Raw genomic sequence first — 18943 nt, 5'->3', positions numbered from 1 at the left:
GAGGGTGTGCAGAATTGGCAACTCTCTTGCACTGGTGGTGGGAATGTAAATTGATACAGCCACTATGGAGAACAGTATGGAGCTTCCTTAAAAAACTACAAATAGAACTACCATATGACCCAGCAATCCCACTACTGGGCATATACCCTGAGAAAACCATAATTCAAAAAGAGACATGTACCAAAATGTTCATTGCAACTCTATTTACAATAGCCCAGAGGTGGAAACAACCTAAGTGTCAGATGAATGGATAAAGAAGATGTGGCACATATATACAATGGAATATTACTCAGCCATAAAAAGAAATGAAATTGAGCTATTTGTAATGAGGTGGATAGACCTAGTGTCTGTCATACAGAGTGAAGTAAGTCAGAAAGAGGAAGACAAATACTGTATGCTAACACATATATATGGAATTGAAGAAAAAAAAATATGTCATGAAGAACCTAGGGGTAAAACAGGAATAAAGACACAGACCTACTTGAGAATGGACTTGAGGATATGGGGAGGGGGAAGGGTAAGCTGTGACAAAGCTAGAGAGAGGCATGGACATATATACACTACCAGACGTAAGGTAGATAGCTAGTGGGAAGCAGCCGCATAGCACAGGGAGATCAGCTCGGTGCTTTGTGACCACCTAGAGGGGTGGGATAGGGAGGGTGGGAGGGAGGGAGATGCAAGAGGGAAGAGATATGAGAACATATGTATATGTAGAACTGACTCACTTTGTTATAAAGCAGAAACTAATAAAAATAAATAAATAAATAAAAATTTAAAAAATAAAAAAAGAACCACCATATGACCTGCAATCCCAGTCCTGGGCAAATACCCTGAGAAAACCATAATTCAGAAAGAGTCATGTACCACCAAAATGTTCATTGCACCTCTATTTACAATACTCAGGACATGGAAGCAACCTAAGTGGCCACTGACAGATGAATGGATAAAGAAGATGTGGAACATATATACAACGGAATATTACTCAGCCATAAAAAGAAACGAAATTTAGATATTTGTAGTGAGTTGGATGGACATAGAGACTGTCATACAGAGTGAAGTAAGTCAGAAAGGGGAAAACAAATATCATATGCTAACACATATATTTGGAATCTAAAAAAAAAATGGTTCTGAAGAACCTAGCGGCAGGACAGGAATAAAGACTCAGACCTACTAGAGCATGGACTTGAGGACACAGGGAGGGGGAAGGGTAAGCTGGGACAAAGTGAGAGAGTAACATTGACATATATACACTACCAAATGTAAAATAGGTAACTAGTGGGAAGCAGCTGCATAGCACAAGGGAGATCAGCTCGGTGCCTTATGACAACCTAGAGGGATGGGATAGGGAGGATGGGAGGGAAATGCAAGAGGGAGGGTATATGGGGATATATGTATACATGTAGGTGATACACTTTGTTATACAGCAGAAACTAATGCAACATTGGAAAGCAATTAAACTCCAATAAATTTCTTTAAAAACTACACTAGAAGGAATCAATAGCAGAATAACTGAGGCAGAAGAACAGATAAGTGAGTTGGAAGATAGAATGGTGGAAATCACTGCCACAGACCAGAATAAAAAATACTGAATGAAAAGAATTGAGACCAGTCCCAGAGACCTCTGGGAGAATACTAAACACACCAACATTCAAATTATAGGGGTTCCAGAAAAAATAGAGAAATAGAAAGTGTCTGAGAAAATACTTTAAGAGATTATACTTGAAAACTTCCCTAACATGGGAGAGGAAATAGTAAGTCAAGTCCAGGAAGTGCAGAGAGTCCCATACAGGATAAACCCAAGAAGAAACATGCTGAGACACATATTAATCAAACTATCAAAAATTAAATACAAAGAAAAAATATTAAAAGAAGCAAGGGAAACCAACATATAACATACAAAGGAACACCCAGAAGGTTATCAGCTGATATTTCAGCAGAAACTCTACAGGCCAGAGGAGTGGCAGGATATATTTAAAGTGATGAAAAGGAAGAATCTACAACCAAGATTACTCTACCCAGCAAGGCTCTCATTCATATTCAAGGGAGAAATCAAAAGTTTTACAGACAAGCAAAAGCTAAGAGAATACAGCACCACGAGACCAGCTTTGCAACAAATGCTAAAAGAACTTCTCTAGTAAGGAAACACAAGCAAAGAAAAAGACCTACAAAAAGAAAACCAAAACAATTAAGAAAATGGTATTAGGAACAAACATATCAATAATTACCTTAAATGTAAATGGATTAAAGGCTCCAACCAAAAGGCACAGACTGGCTTAGTGGATACAGAAACAAGACCTGTATATATGTTGTCTATAAGAGACCCACTTCAGACCTGGGAACGTATACACACTGAAAGTGAGGGGATGGAAAAAGATATTCCATGCAAGTGGAAATCAAAAGAGAGTTGGAGTAACAATACTCATATCAGACAAAATAGACTTCAAAATAAAGACTGTCATAAGAGACAAGGAAGGACACTACATAATGAACAAGGGATCAATCCAGGAAGAAGATATAAAAATTGTAAATATTTATGCACCCAACAGAGGCACACCTCAATACATAAGGCAAATGCTAATAGCCATAAAAGGGGAAATTGATAGTACCACAATAATAGTGGGGGACTTTGACTCTCCAATTACACCAATGGATAGATCATGCAGACAGAAAATTAATAAGGAAACACAAGCCTTAAATGACACATTAGACCAGATAGACTTAATTGATATTTCTGGGACATTCCATCCCAAAGCAGCAGAATAGTTTCTTCTCAAGTGCGCATGGAACATTCTACAGGGTAGATCACATCTTGGGTCTCAAAGCAAGCATCAGTAATTTAAGAAAATTGAAATCATATCAAGCATCTTTTCCAACCATAATGTTATGAGACTAGAAATCAATTACAGGAAAAAAAAAACTATAGAAAACACAAACACATGGAGGCTAAACAATACATTACTAAATAATGAAGAGCTCACTAAAGCTATCAAAAAGGAAATCAAAAAATACCTAGAAACAAATGACAATGAAAACACGACAACCCGAAACCCATAGGATGCAGCAAAAGCAGTCCTAAGAAGGAAGTTTAAACCAATACAATCCTACCTCAAGAAACAAGAAAAATCTCAAATAAGTAACCTAATCTTAAACCTAAAGCAACTAGAGAAAGAACACCAAACAAAACCCAAAGTTATTAGAAGGAAAGAAATCATAAAGATCATAGCAGAAATAAATGAAATAGAAGCAAAGATCAATAAAACTAAAAGCTGGGTCTTTGAGAAGATACACAAAATTGATAAACCTTTAGCTAGACTCATCAAGATAAAAAGGGAGATTTTAATTTCAATAAAATTAGAAACGAAACTAAACGAAATTAGAAACAAAAAAGAAGTTACAACTGACACCACAGAAATACAAAGGATCATAAGAGACTCTTACGGGTGACTATATGCCAATAAAATGGACAACCTGGGAGAAATGGACAAATTCTTAGAAATGTACAAACTTCCAATACTGAACCAGGAAGAAATAGAAAATATGAACAGACCAATCACAAGTAATGAAATTGAAACTTTGATTAGAAACCTTCCAACAAACAAAAGTCCAGGACCAGATGGCTTCACCAGCGAATTTTATCAAACGTTTAGAGAAGAGCTAACACCTATCCTTCTCAAGCTCTTCCAAAAAATTGCAGAGGGAGGAACATACCCAAACTCATTCTACAAGGCCACCATCACCCTGCTACTAGAACCAGACAAAGATATCCCCAAAAAAGAAAATTACAGGCCAATTTCACTGATGAACATAGATGCAAAAATCCTCAACATAACACTAGCAAGGAGAATCCAACAACACGTTAAAAGGATCATACACCATGATCAAGTGGCATTTATCCCAGGGATGCAAGGAATTTTTAATATTTGCAAATAATTCAGTGTGATACACCATATTAACAAACTGAAGAACAAAAACCATATGATCATCTCAATAGATTCAGAAAAAGCTTTTGACAAAATTCAACACCCATTTATGATAAAAACTCTCCAGAAAGTGGGCATACAGGGAACCTACCTCAACATAATAAAGGCTATATATGACAAACCCACAGCAAACATTATTCTCAATGGTGAAAAACTGAAAGCATTTCCTCTAAAATCAGGAACAAGACAAGGGTCCCTACTTTTCCACTATTATTCAACATAGTTTTGGAAGTCCTAGACATGGTAATTAGAGAAGAAAAAGAAATAAAAAGAATCCAAATTGGCAAAGAAGAAGTACAACTGTCACTGTTTGGAGATGACATGATACTATACATAGAAAATCCTAAAGATGACACCAGAAAATTACTAAAGCTCATTAATGAATCTGGTAAAGTTGCAGGATACAAAATTAATACACAGAAATCTCTTGCACTCCTATACACTAACAACAAAAGATCAGAAACATAAATTAAGGAAACAATCCCATTTACCATTGCAATGAAAAGAATAAAATGCCTAGGAATAAACTTACCTAAGGAGGCAAAAGGCCTATATGCAGAAAACTATAAGATACTGATGAAAGAAATCAAAGACGACACAAACAGATGGAAAGTTAGACCATGTTCTTGGATTGGAAAAATCAATATTGTGAAAATGACTACACTACCCAAAGCAATCTACAGATTCAATGCAATCCCTATCAAATTACCAATGGCATTTTTCACAGAACTAGAACAAAAATTTTACAATTTGTATGGAAACACAAAAGATCTCGTATAGCAAAAGCAATCTTGAGAATAAAAAGAAAAAGAGCTGGAGGAATCAGGTTCCCTGACTTCAGACTATACTACAGAACTATAGTAATCAAAACACTATGGTACTGACACAAAAACAGAAATACAGATCAATGCAAGAGGATAGAAAGTCCAGAGATAAACCCACGCACCTATGGTCACCTAATCTATTACACAGGAGACAAGAATATATAATGGAGCAAAGACAGCCCCTTCAATAAGTGGTGCTGGGAAAACTGGACAGCTACATGTAAAAGAATGAAATTAGAACACTCCCTAATACCATACACAAAAATAAACTCAAAATGGATTAAAGCCATAAATGTAAGGCCAGACACTATAAAACTCTTAGAGGAAAACATAGGCAGAACACTCTTTGATATTAATTGCAGCAAGATTTTTTTGACCCACATCCTAGAGTAATGAGAATAAAAACAAAAATAAAGAAATGGGACCTAATTAAACTTAAAGCTTTTGCACAGCAAAGGAAACCATAAACAAGACGAAATGACAACCCTTAGGATGGGAGAAAATATTTGCAAATGAAGCAACTGACAAAGGATCAATCTCTCAAATATACAAACAGCTCATGCAGCTCAATATCAAAAATACAAACAACCCAATCCAAGAATGGGTGGAAGACCTAAATAGACATTTCTCTATGGAAGACATACAGATGGCCAATGAACAGATGAAGAAATGCTCAACGTCACTAATTATTAGAGAAATGCAAATCAAAACTACAGTGAGATATCACCTCACCCCAGTCAGAATGGCCATCAACACAAAATCTACAAAGAACAAATGCTGGAGAGGGTGTGCAGAAAAGGGAACCCTCTTGCACTGTTGGTGGGAATGTAAATTGATACAGCTACTATGGAAAGCAGTATGGAGGTTTCTTAAAAAGCTAAAAATAGAACTACCATGTGACCCAGCAATCCCACTACTGGGCATATACCCTTAGAAAACCATAATTCAAGAAGATACATGCACCCAGTGTTCATTGCAGCACTATTTACAATAACCGGGACATGGGAGAAACCTAAATGTCCATCAACAGAGAAATGGAGAAAGAAGATGTGGTATACATATATACAATGGAATATTACTCAGCCATAAAAAGGAATGAAATTAGGTCATCTGTAGAGACATGGATGGACCTAGGGACTGTCATACAGAGTGAAGTAAGTCAGAAAGAGGAAAACAAATACCATATATTAATGCATATATGTGGAATCTGAAAAAATTGGTATAGACAATCTTATTTACAAAGCAGAAATAGATACAAAGTGGGGGGGTGAATTGGGAGATTGCGATTGACACTTATATACTATTGATACTATGTATAAAATAGATAACAAATGATAACCTAGTGTATAGTACAGGGAACTCTACCTAGTGCTCTCTGCTGACCTAAATGGGAAGGAAATCCAAAAAAGAGAGGATGTATGTATACTTATAGCTGATTCACTTTGCTGTACAGCAGAAACTAACAGTTTTAAAGCAACTATACTCCAATAAAAATTTTTTAAAAACCTGCTGTTGCAGTCCTCCTCCAGATCTCTGGCTTTCTGTGGCCTCTGTTCTCTGGGGCTATCCTGTTTAGAACATAAGGAAATTGGCCCACTCCGAAACTGAATACAAAGGAGCAAGGCCCCTTCTTTGCTTAATGTCCCCTGGCCCAGACCTTCTGACCCTAAATATCCCTTTCCTTCTTCTCACTACCTGCAGGAGAACAGAGGCTCTGTGAGAGACCCTCGGGAGGAAGTGACACCCTAACTCCACCCACCATCTGCCCCCAATGCGCAGCAATTCCTATTTAAAAACTCAGTCCTTGACTCAAAGGAGGTTTGTGAGCTCCTGCCAAGAGCTGTAAATATTTCAACATGCCTTGTTTCCTTGAATGTATATGACCTGGGATCTGACCCCTCCTCTCCCTGGGCTCCTAGAGAATTGAGGAACAAAGAAAACATGGCCAGTCCTTAGCTACAGGATACCCGGGTAAAACTGCAGAAGAATACAGAGGAGAGATGGGGAAGAGATGGCGTGGGGAGGTGGAAGGTGGAGAGGAGGGGTTGATTCCTCTTCCAGAAATATTTAGAGAAAGGTATAGCAACTCACTTTCTAGGAGCTGGAAAAGGTTACTGGATGATGATGACGGTGATGGTGATAATAATAATACCAACCCCTTCACAATTTACAAATGTCTTTCACATACAGAATCTCATGTGACCCTTCATAGTCCTATAAAAGTAAATGCTGTCAATCTCACTATGAAGATGAGAACACTGAAGCCTTGAAAGGTTATGTGACTTATTCAGGCTAACCAACTAAAAAGAGACAGTTTCTCTGGCCCTGTTTTGGACCCAAGGACCATGACTCTGGGTAGAGTAAGATGGGTGGTTAGAAGAGTATGTCATGTATCACAAGACTGTGAGACTTTTGTTTACTAAACCCTTTCTTGGTCATCTCTTTTTATCCCTTAGTCATAAGGATGCCCTGAGGCTACAGGAATTGAATACTCTGCAGCAGTCTTCCTTGGTAGCTGTGCTCCTCCCATCTTTAGTATGTATTAGGTGATATCTAAAGGCAGGAGTTCTGGTCTCATACTCTGGGTTCAAATCTTGGCTCTGCTATTATTTGCTATATGAGCTAAGCAAGCTGCTTAACTTCTGTGCATCTTTCTCTTTATCTGTGAAATGGAGGAAATAATAGTACCTACCTCATAGAGTTGTTCAGAATTTAAATGGGTTGGTACATGTAAAGTGCTTAACATAATGCCTAGCACAGAATTAATTGCTAAATGCTAAATAAATGTTAGCAATTTCTATTGTTATTATTACTATTATTATTACTACTATTAGGGTGCTTGATGGAAGTAAGAAGCTAAATGTCAAAGAAATAACACTGTGGAAGAGCAGCTATCACTAGGTTGTATGCTTCGTGTCTTTTCCTCCATAATAGGGAAAGCTTATAGGGAGTCATCTCCATACTTCTACCCAGTCCTCTTGGGATCAGTGGCAACCCCACATGAGGGGCATGGGTGATGAACAGAAGAGTTCTTTTCTTTGTGAGAAGCTCAGTTACCCAAACAAGTGACTGAACTTGTGACCTGAGTCTCATCGGCACTATGTTCTAAGCAACTGTGCTAATTGGCCCAGACAGACATCACACACCCAGCTATACACACGTACACACAGGTCTGGACACATGGGTGCATGCACATACCCTTCCAGCCTGGGTTAGAAGGTGGGTGGACAGATCCACAGGATAACTTAGACAAGGAGACTGTGTGGGGACTGCTAGTTTAGTGACCTTTCCTTTCCTTTTTTCCCTTCAGCTGCATGGAAGCAACTAACCTGGGAGTTTCACTTCCTCCCTCTCCATCCTCACTTTTGACTCTAGTTAGGACATGGGTGTCTGTCTCCTCCCCCCTTCAACTCCTCTACAATCGATTCTGCAGTATTTTTTGGCAAGAAAAGAGATGATAGGGGCTCAAACTAGAATGAAGAGTTCTATTCTATCGAGAACCCCTGAAGCTACTGAAAACCAATCTGAAGTCTCTGGAAGTTCAGTTGTCTGAGGAATTGAGGGACAACAATAGTGAGGATTTAAAGAGGAATGGTGCAACTGACCAGGACATTTGTTGAATACTATTGAGTAAGACCTGCTACAATGCTATATCTTTGACTGGGGTCCTGGGGCTGTGAAAAAAGGAGGTGTGGAAATGATGAAAAGTGTTTCATAGCAGCTATCTTACTGCAAAAATCCAGAGGTGATAGCTTCTACACTCTTGAGTGCTTCACAGGAAGTCACCCTTCCCCAAGAAAGTGGAGAATAAGAGAAGAGAAAGGGGAAAAGGGAAAAGATACTTCCACAGGATGTGTGGGAATGGGCCTGAGATCCAGTCTGGAGTGAGGCCTGTACAACATCCAAACCCCAGTTGTTCCTCTAATTGAGTGAGGGAAAGAAGAGAGAACAATACTGGGAGCAAAGGGATGGCGTATGAGCAGAGGTATTACAAATGCACTGTGAAAATAGGAGGAGTAGGGCTTCCCTGGTGGCGCAGTGGCTGAGAGTCCGCCTGCCAACGCAGGGGACGCGGGTTCGTGCCCCGGTCCGGGAAGATCCCACATGCCGTGGAGCGGCTGGGCCCGTGAGCCATGGCCGCTGAGCCTGTGCGTCCAGAGCCTGTGCTCCGCAACGGGAGAGGCCACGGTGGTGAGAAGCCCGCGTACCGCAAAAAAAAAAAAAAAAAAAAAAAAAGGAGGAGCCAAGAAAATGTGTGGTTGGGACAGCCAGTTTTAGCCCTTCTTCTACCAACCCCAGAAACAAGCAAACAAGAGAACAGAGAAAGACAAGACTTCCAGCGTGAAGAACATGTACTTCCTCAAGCCACTTAAGCAGGCCACATTCCCTACCCACAAAATAAGCGCCAAGTGATTTCACACTAATCATAGTACCTTGACTTCAAGGCAAATTATTAGACATCCCTAGGCTTAGTCCTCTGTCACCCTTAAAACGGGAGAGGGCTGGAGTATTCTAAACCCTCTTCCCAATAACCTTTGAATACCAAGAGGGATGCAGGATAAGGAGAGGATGGAAGCAGAAAGAAACTTACAATAAATGTTTCCAAGCCCCACTGTTGGGGAGTTGCAAAGAGTCCGTGCCAAGAGGTACAATCCAGGCTGGCCATATTCTCTCCATCACTCTTACCTAGCAAGTTTCCCAATCTGGGCCCTTTGCACTAGTCCCCCGCAACCCCTACAGAAGCTTCTGTTACATTAAACCTAATTCTGTAAACAGATGAGAAAAGACTTTTTTCAGATAGAATACTCATAATCCATGGCTTGAGGTGTAGAGTGTGTATGTGTGTGTGTGTGTGTGTGTGTGTGTGTGTGTGTTTATGAATAAAGCTTTTTCTCTAAGGTTTACTCATTCAATCCCAGGTGAAATAATTCCTTTCAAAACAGGAAATCCCACTCCATCTTTCACACAATCTGAAAAGAATAAATGATTCTTTCTTTTCAAAATGCAATAAAACAAAAAGATGTTGATGGGAAAGGCAGCATACCCTCCTGGGAAACTGGTCTGCTCAAAAGGTCCAGATGACATCCTTTATATATTTCTGTAAATGTTGATACTCCATCTGTTTGTTTACTCTTCATGGCACTGCAGGAAATATTTCCAAAGCAAGTATAAATTCAGGGAAAAGGAGAGAGAGCTCTGTGCCTGCTACTTCAGTAGCCACACTCTCAGCTAAGCCCTGAGTGAAGCTGAAGTTGCCTAGAAATTGTGAATACTCAATATGGCCTTCTCTAGGATGGCAAGCAGCAGCCCTCTCATACCCACTACAAGGCAGCAGGCCTTAGCCAGCTATAAAGATGCCCTGTCTGAAGCCCCCTGAAGGAAAACACCGTATTGCACTTAGGAATATTGGTTTACTCTTCTATCCTGAAGTAACAGCAAACCAAGATCATACTAACAATGCATTTCTTTTTTTTTTTTTACATCTTTATTGGAGTATAATTGCTTTACAGTGGTGTGTTAGTTTCTGCTTTATAACAAAGTGAATCAGTTATACATATACATATGTTCCCATATCTCTTCCCTCTTGTGTCTCCCTCCCTCCCATCCTCCCTATCCCACCCCTCTAGGTGGTCACAATGCACCGAGCTGATCTCCCTGTGCTATGCGGCTGCTTCCCACTAGCTATCTATTTTACGTTTGGTAGTGTATATATGTCCATGCCACTCTCTCACTTTGTCACAGCTTTTCTGAGAAATGAGAATGAGCTGTGGAAAATTAAGTTTCAGGAGAGGGGTCCAAACTGAGGCTTAAGGGAATGCTTGCAGTTTAATGCTTTTTAGAAACAGGCTCAAATGCTGGGAAACAGCAGCATACAGAACTACTCTGCTAGCCAGCAGCAGGCCAAGTTGAGGGAATTCTCTTGGAGGCCCAATTCTATGCTAAGCAGGACATTCTGGAAGAAGCACTGTGGATCTGAAGTTGCCTTTACATACTGGGTTAAAAAAAAGTGGGTCTTTTCAACCACATCAGTACATATGAGTTAGCCCCATAGTCTTTTAATACACATGGAGAAATGATGTCTACATGGTTTTTCATTGCTTTCCCAATCTCCTCCCAACCCATCCACACCCTTATTCAGGCAGATTAACATGTTTCCATTTGTCTGAATGAGTCAAAATGTATGCCAAGTGAATAGTAAAGAATAAAATATCACATAATTTTAGAAGGATAGAACAGCAGAGCTAAGTTTATCTAGTCAAACCCTTTCACTTTACAGATAGATAAACTGAGGTACAGAGAGGTAAAGTGCCTGCTCATAGTCACAGAGTAAGTCAGGGGCACAAGTTGTCTAGCTCCTAGTCACTGCCTAGTTGGTATTACTGAGATCACCAGCCCATTGGGATCCAGATTTAGACTTAGAATGAGCACTCGAGGCTACTGGACAGTGAGCCAGGGATCCAACTTCAATTGGCTACTCCAGCTCAAACAAGCATCCCCCTGGTTGGCTTCCAAGTACCCTAACCTCTCCTCCTCACCCCCTCTGGTATGAGTCAAGGTCTCAGTTTGGGACCCAGCTTGGTTGGAGAGGAGTCAGAGGAGTGACTTCAAAGATGCCTGGCCAATGGCCCTGTGACCCAAAGCGCCATAGCAGGCTCTGAGCCAACCTTCTCTGGACAAAAGCCTTTAGCCAAAGTCAAGACATTGGCAGATTTGCTCAAAAGATACCTGGCTCTCAAAGTCAGCAATTTAGTGGTCAGTCCAGTGAGACACTGAACTAAGCAATGAAAGCCCTTAAAATGGGGAAGAGAAAGATAGCTTAAACTGTCCCTGGCCCCATCTATCTTTGGGACTATTTGCCCAAAGGTAGATTGTATCATTTATCCCATGCCTAGAAAATTCTGTCTCCATCAGAGTGGCCCATGAGCCTGAACTATCTTGTGCCCAATAATTAACCTTCCTGACCATTATTACCCCTTTCCCCAGGTGGTGAGAGACATAGCCCCACCCTCCTCACCTGGGAGCCTACAAGGGTCATGCTTATAAACTGCCCAGGAAAAGATGCCTCCCATCATATTTTATGGCTCAGTGCTAGACTGGCAGTCAAGGTGGAAAGTGCAGGGTACTGGGTTTACTCTGGAGCATGTTCAAAAAGACCTAAGCTTGGAGACAATGTTAAAAACTCTGACTTGTTCTGCTTTGTCTTCTGGACCCCCAACCCTAACCTTGCCCCAGCTCCAACTCATTTAGGGTTCCAGTAATGATCTGAGGCCTGCAATCAATGCTACCTTGCTCTCTCTTTCCTCCAAAATGCTCCCCTCTCATGCCAGGAAGCCATGATATACTTTTCACCAAATTGTTGGGTTGCCCATGTCCTGTCTGCTGCTTGGTCTGGGTTGGGGGAACTCCCAAATTTCCCACAAGCTCTACAAAAATATAGGCTCATTTCTCTCTTGACTTTTTTCCATTTTTCCCCTAAATCGGACCTTGGTCACTTGCCTCCATCTCAAGAACCTTTTGTCTGCCAGTCATCCCAGGCCTAAGGCCCAGGGAAAGTTGGTTTCCTTTTCAAAATGGGTGAAGAGAAAGGACAAGATACACTGCCACCATAGAATTGTATGCACCACAGAGTTCACAAAGACTGGACATTGCATGCTCTAGAATGGCCTGCATTCCACTTCCCTTCTACTCTTCATGGCTTTTTCACATGACCAGAGACCCCTCTGATGTGGAGTTAGCCCCCAGACATCAAAACAACCTTTCTCTGGGGCACCCTCACAATAGTCCCAGTCATCTGCAGAGCCTTAGACCCATTAAGCCAATCAGCACAGCTTTAGGACTGTGAAGATATTAGGCCTAGCCAAAGAGAATTTGGATTGTGGGGTGCCTTGAAATATTAAATTCATAGATTTCTAGAGATGTAAGTCATGTCAGACATTAATAGAAATGGACAATGCACCAACATCCTTGACTGTGGGAGTGTATATTCTGTGTTCCTCAGAATGGCTATTGGGCAAACACTGGCTGAAAAACATCTTAGCAAGCTTCTACGGGCTTATTCTATCGCTTTGAGACACCAGTGTTGTGGCATAGGTAGCTGAGAAATTTTGAGTAAACTGAAGAAAGTGTGTGGAGACAGAGGCACACTTGGAATCTCAGGACCTGAATGGTTGCTTGGGAAAGCTGAGGGGCTCAAGAAAGGTAGTGGTGAGGATGAGATTTTCTAGGAACTCAGGAGTGTAGTGGGGTGTTCCTGACTTTTTTAAAATAAAAATTGAGGTGTTTCCCAGAGCCTCTAGTATCAGATAACTTTCATGAATTCGAGACACATACAGCAAGGACCCAAGCCAAAGTAGTCTGTGACCCTGGGGACATACCAAATTCCTCTCTGTTCTTCCCTGACCTATACTCACCATAATTTAAACTGGTAACCCCAGCCCCTCAATGGACCTAGTCTGTGTCAGAACACACACCAGCCACACCTCTGCACAGCTCACTGCTACCCCCCCTTCCCAGCTGCACTGTGATGTCTTGACCGGAAAGTCTCAGCCAGCCCTCCCCCTGAGTCCCCTATGATCACCTACTTTGAAGTTCGTTCCCCAGCAGTGAACCTCTTCCTGGTAAAATAGTGGTTTTTCCAAGTTTTATTACACACTCCTAAGGCCCCAGCTCTAGGCCTGCTCACATCACATGAATGCCAGGGCCTAGCTTCAGCCCATCCCCCATTACCTCCCATGAAGTTTTACCCAGACTTTGCCACTAACCCCGAAGGCCAACAGCCTGCCTTTAACCACAGGGCAATGCTCAGCAGGTGCCCTCCAAGGTAACCTAGGCAACAGCCAGAGGCCCTACACTGGCTTCCTTCCCAAGAGCCCCTGAACTGCATCAAAGCAGGGAAAATGTAGTCCCAGGGGTGAGTGTGACAGTGACCTTCCGCCCAAATGTTGTTCCATACAGTCAGGGACCCCCTCCACTCAGGCGTCAACGCAGCCTGGGCAGTCCTGAGATTGCCTTGGACAGCCATTGCCGCACAATTGAACTTTCAAGTGGGGCCCGCACACTAGAACGCCAATGGATCACAAGGTCAGAGGCACCAAGAGTCCCAAAACCTCTTAAAGGGCAGCCTAGCAAACTAAAAAAAAGAAAAAAAGAAAAAAAAAAAAAAGAAAAGAAAGAGTCCTTGGTTGAGAGCCGTAGGAGAGGCTCTCCAAGGGCCCAGGGAATCCACAGGTGGATGCCCCCAGAATTCAAGGTTTCTATTCACTAAATGATCCCCAGGCTCCCTCAAAGAGCAGCAGGAGTACGTGTTTGGGGGTGGCGAGAGGAGGGAACCCTTCAGTTCCAGGGCAACACTTATTCTGAGCTGCGTTTTAAAAAGCCACGTATTCTAAGCTGCAAACTTGCGGCGGGTCTCCAGTGGAGCTGTCCTGAGGAACCACAAGAGGGAGTGAGCCTTGAGGAAGACGGCATCCCAAGCCCCCCGGCTCGCTCCCGAGACTCCTCATGAGAACGGCTGAGGGGCTTCGCCGGCGGCTTGCTGAGAAAGCGGGATGGCTACTTTGACTTCTCCGAGTCCACAGTCAGGCTCAACGGGAGGAGCACACAAGCCTGTGGTCCTGTGGCCGCGGGCCTGAAGAGCGAGAGCTATGCCCCCAGCCCTGCTTGTCTTAGGGAAGAAGACCAAGTCAGCACCACACGAAGGCAGGAGGGGTGGAGGCCGGCATTCCGGCTAAAGACTAACGAGTCACCCAGCGGATAGCGGAGAGGCGCGGGGCGCCAGGCAGGGCAAGGCTGAGATTGGGGGCGGTGCGAAGTGAGCCTCAGGGCCCAGTCTGCCAGCCGCCTCACGCCTCTCTGGCAGGACCGCGGAGACTGCCTCCCTGCCTGCTTTGGGGTTCAGCTCAGAGGGCACAGAGATCCGCTCGCTCCCTCAGAGTGGCAGAGGACGGCCGGGCCCGGTTGGGCCGTAACCACCTCGGGCAAATAGACGTGCGCACACCCCCCAACTCGCACTCCTTCCCTCCCTTCCTCTCTCTCCTGCAGATACACACGCCTGCCATGTGTTAGAGTCTTCGCTCAGCCACCAGGATTCCTAAAGTGTTTTTGACAGAAAACACCTCCGCTCCCCGTACAGGAACAGGGGCCGCTGTGGAGATCTGCGGTACAGTGTTTCTCTCAAAGTCCTCCCAACCTCCAAACTCTCTCCTCTCTCCATGTCTACGCACTCCACACCCGCCCCCCAAAAAAACAAAAAATCCACAACAACATTCTGAAAATATTTTCCCCCAGTACACACGCTCAGAGTACTTTAAACAAACCCGAAAGGTGCGTCTGGATATGTCTCAGAGCAAAAAAGTTCATTCTTTGCGTATGATCAATGAAGGTCCCAGGTCCCACCCCCGGGACTTCTTGCGCCTAGTCTCCACAGCCGAGGCTGCCCAGAGCCCGGCAACCGGCGCTCTAGCAGCGCCACGGGCAAGGGGCAAGGGGGAGGAGTCCAAGCGGCGCGCTAGAGGGGTGCCTCGGACCAGGAGGTATAGGATCGGCGGCAGCCGGAGCGGACACCCTTGCCTAGAATGCCAGGTGGGGCGCGCGGAGCTGCTCACCTGCTTGGAACTCCACTTGGCGATTTTTCTCTCTTTCCTCCTGCAGCAACATGGAGTAGAGAATCCCGAAGGAGTTCTGGATGCCAAAGATGGAGCCGTTGCACCAGGTGGCAGCGAAGACCACCATCCAGCCGAAGCCACCTTCGGGGGGCTGGAAGCCGCGCGCGGTGCCGCGGGTCTCCACGGTGGGCGTGGGCTCGGGTTCGTGCACCGGCTCAGGCTCAAACTCCAGCTCCGGCAGTGGTGCAGGGTCCGGTAAGGGCTGGGGCTCCGGCTGGGGCTCTGGCTGGGGCTCGGGTGGGGGTACTGGCACGGGCTCGGGCTCCGGCTCCGGCTCCGGCTCTGGCTCGGGGCTACCCACCCGCTCCTGCTGTTCCTGGTCTGCCTCCCGCCAGGGCCCCTTAGCTTCCTCGCTCGCCGGGCTTTGCAGCGCCATCGCGGCCGGGGGACTGTGGCTGCTCGGGCCGGAGGAGCCGCTGTGTGGCTGGTACTTGTTTCTGCTGCTGCTGCTCCAAGCGCTGCTACTGCTGCCTCCTCCTCCCGGCTCCGCGCCCCAGCTGGCCAGCCTGTCCCGAGACAGACGGTCCCTCGAGCCCTCTCCTCCTCCTCCCCCATCCCCCCTCCTCCTCTCCCCATGTCATCTCTCTCCTCCCCCTCCTCCTCCTCTCCCTTCCCCCCAACCTCTTCCTCCCTCAACAGACAGCCGCTACAGCCTCTCTCTTCTCCCCAGCCCTTCCTCCTCCTCCTCATACTCGCCTACCTACTCAATCCGCAGCTGTCTCCCTCAACTCCCTTTCCAAACTACTGAATCCTGTTCTCCTTGTCCAGAAGCCCAGTAGAGGGATAGTTAAAATGGAAAAACGAGAGCATAAACTATCCTGTTCCTCTGCCCCCTCCTCCCTGCAGGCTCCAAACGAGCACTGATCAACCCAGAACCCGCAGGGAAGACCCCGCCTGTTCTTTGCTCCCACTCTCTCCTTTCTCACAAGTAGCCTGGAACTGGGGTGGCCCCAGGGACCCCAGGACGAGAGGTGGCCCTTGAGAGACCCCACCCCGCCCTCAGTAGTGCCTATGCCCCGCCTTGGGTTTGAGGGGGACTTGGAAGGGACACCCAAGCTTGGACAGAGGGTGGGCACAGTCTTCTCGAGCCCGGGGGCTCAGCCCCCCACAGTCCTGCGCAACACCCCCCCCCCATCCCCGTCTCTCCCCCTCCACCCCCGCCCTTCCCGGCAAATCCCTGGCGGGGCACGGATGGGAGGAGGCGGCCCGGCAGCGAGGCCCGCCTCTCCGGGCAGTCAATCAGGGCTTTGTTTGCGCCAACCTGGAGCCCAGAGGAGCCGTAGAGGGCCGGGTCTGGGCCGGGGGCCGGGCCAGGTAGGGAGGGAGGTGCAGTGGCACCGGAGGGAGCCGGGCCCGGGCGGGGCGGGAGCCAGAGCTCAGCTCAGGCTCCTCCCGGCTCTCTGTCCCGCATTGGGGAACTGGGAGTCAGGGCCATGTCGAGCCGCCAGTTCGGGCAAGGGCCGCTCAGCCCCCAACATCCCAGCTGGGCTGGTCCCCCGGGCCTCCGCCGCGGCTTTTCGGGCGCTCGGGAACTCGGCCGAGGCGCTAGCCGAGGGATGTCTTCCCAGCACCCACCGCGCCCTTCCGCCCACCTCGGGCATAGAGACACCAGAATCCCGGTGAATGTCCCAGACTAAGGCCCTAGCCCCGCGAGGGTAAGGGAGAGTTTGCTCCCTACGGAGTGCGCGGCTCCCGGGAGGCGGGAGGGGTGATCTGCCCTGCGGGCGGCTGGGCTCCCTGCCGCAGTGCACGGCTGTTTCCAGCCTCAGCCCTCGGGGCCGGCCCCAGCGATCCCGGGAAGCTCTGCCTCCCCTAAGGGCCCGCGCGTCTAATGCACTAATCATGAGTTCGTGGTGTGGTTACCAGGCTACTTCGCTCCCCACCAGCGGGAGGGCAAGCGCCAAGCCCTTTCTACCCAGCATCTCATTAACCTTCTTGCTGGGTGAAAAGACTGCATGGCAGGTGAAAATGCAGCTCAGGGCTGTGACAGATGCCCAGGAACACAGTCATTAAGAACCTGAACGCGGGCTGAGCTGAGCGGGAGGGTAGAGGTGTCCCAAGTAGCTTGCCATGCCGTGAAAGGAATCGGCCATAATTCACAAATCACGGGGGCCATGCCAGTCAGCAAAGCAGGCATTGCTAGAGGAATAGAGCATTCCCTTATTGCCCGGAGGTGAGTATTTTTATCACCTGCTTTTTCCAAGCAGGAAGGCAGAGGCTCAACGAAATCAAGGCGTTTATTAGCCGAAGGTCCTGGGAAAAGTCAAGTACAAGGTGGAATTCAAGGCAAAGCCTCGTGCTCCCTGAGCTTCACCACAGGCGGCTGGGGCTTGGTGCTCCCCGGAAGAGGGACAGAGGAAGGAAAGGCAGGATGTGGCTGAGTTATCACAGTAGGCTTCCGGAGCACATAGTGGCCTAGATGGGCCTTGAATCTTGAGAAGGATTTTAACAGGCTGGGGGTGGAGGTTGGGTGTCCCTACCTAAGAAGGACAAAACAAAGAGGCATGGAAGGACTCTACTCATAGAAAGAGGTAAGTGAAAGCTAATCAGGCCAAAAAGTTAATATGTATGCTGCCTCTCCCAGGAAACGTTTGCATTTTAATAAAAATCCACGATGCTTCAGTCATGAGGAGCGACAAATCATGGACAGTATGGGCACTGGGGCTTAAGATTTGCTTTTTAGTCAGCAGTTTCACAGGACCAACTGTTGCCCTAGGGGAGCACTAGCCTTTGCTTCCATTTTCAGGGAACCTGATTAAGACCCTGAAAAGGGTTATTTCCAACCCCAGAACAAGGAATAGACCCTGAAGTCTTGCAGGTCATCTCGGACTCCTACTGCCTAAATTCTGTTCTAGTTTGAATGTCTTTTTTAGAGCACTGGAGTGGGGGGTGGTGACACTCACTGAGAAACTCTTGTGAGCCTAGCACTATGCTAGCCTTTTACAAACATGATCTCATATAATCTTCATAACAATCCTATAAGATTGGGATGATTTGTCCCTGTCTTGTAAGTGAGGAAACAGAGGCTCTGAAAGGTTAACTCAGTTGTTTAAGTCTACAAAGCCATCAAGAGGCAGAACAGGAATCTTTGCTCATTTGTGTGAGCTTCAAATTATATGCTCCATCCAGGAAGCAAGATTACATAATTACCATCCCGCCATTCTAGAAACACATGCAGCACCTACCATTTATTCCCTTTTTAAAAGGCATTTTATAATGGCTAGAGCACTGGCATCAAGAGACCTGGATTCTAATCATGGTTCTACCATTGCATACCTGGGTGATCCTAAGAAAGTTGTTTACCCTTTCTGAGGTTCAGTTTCTTTATCTGCAAGATGGAGTTAATACCCACTTCACAGTTATTAAATAGCATACTGAGAAGTATAGGCTTTATTTTGGAAATACAAGAGAGCCACTGAATATTTTCGAGTAGCTAACTAATATCAGATCTGCACTTTAGAAAAAAAAAAAAAAA

The 18943-nt window shown here is 45.6% G+C and overlaps 1 protein-coding gene across 1 annotated transcript in view; it reads right to left on the bottom strand.

The window, feature by feature from the left end:
* The window catches only part of SLC16A2 (solute carrier family 16 member 2), a gene marked incomplete at its 3' end in the record, with an annotated part of 115481 nt that extends 99437 nt beyond the window's left edge, over positions 1-16044 (bottom strand). Inside the window, exon 1 of the mRNA XM_079727153.1 lies at positions 15409-16044. Coding sequence (XP_079583279.1) covers positions 15409-15844 — 436 coding nt within the window. The 5' untranslated portion in view covers positions 15845-16044. The remainder of the gene's footprint in view (positions 1-15408) is intronic.
* Positions 16045-18943: the final 2899 nt, after the last annotated feature.

Source organism: Hyperoodon ampullatus, assembly GCF_949752795.1.
Source record: "Hyperoodon ampullatus genome assembly, chromosome: X".
NCBI lineage: Eukaryota > Metazoa > Chordata > Mammalia > Artiodactyla > Ziphiidae > Hyperoodon > Hyperoodon ampullatus.
Note: the sequence above shows the minus strand (reverse complement) of the source record. Positions and strands in the feature narration are given on the sequence as shown.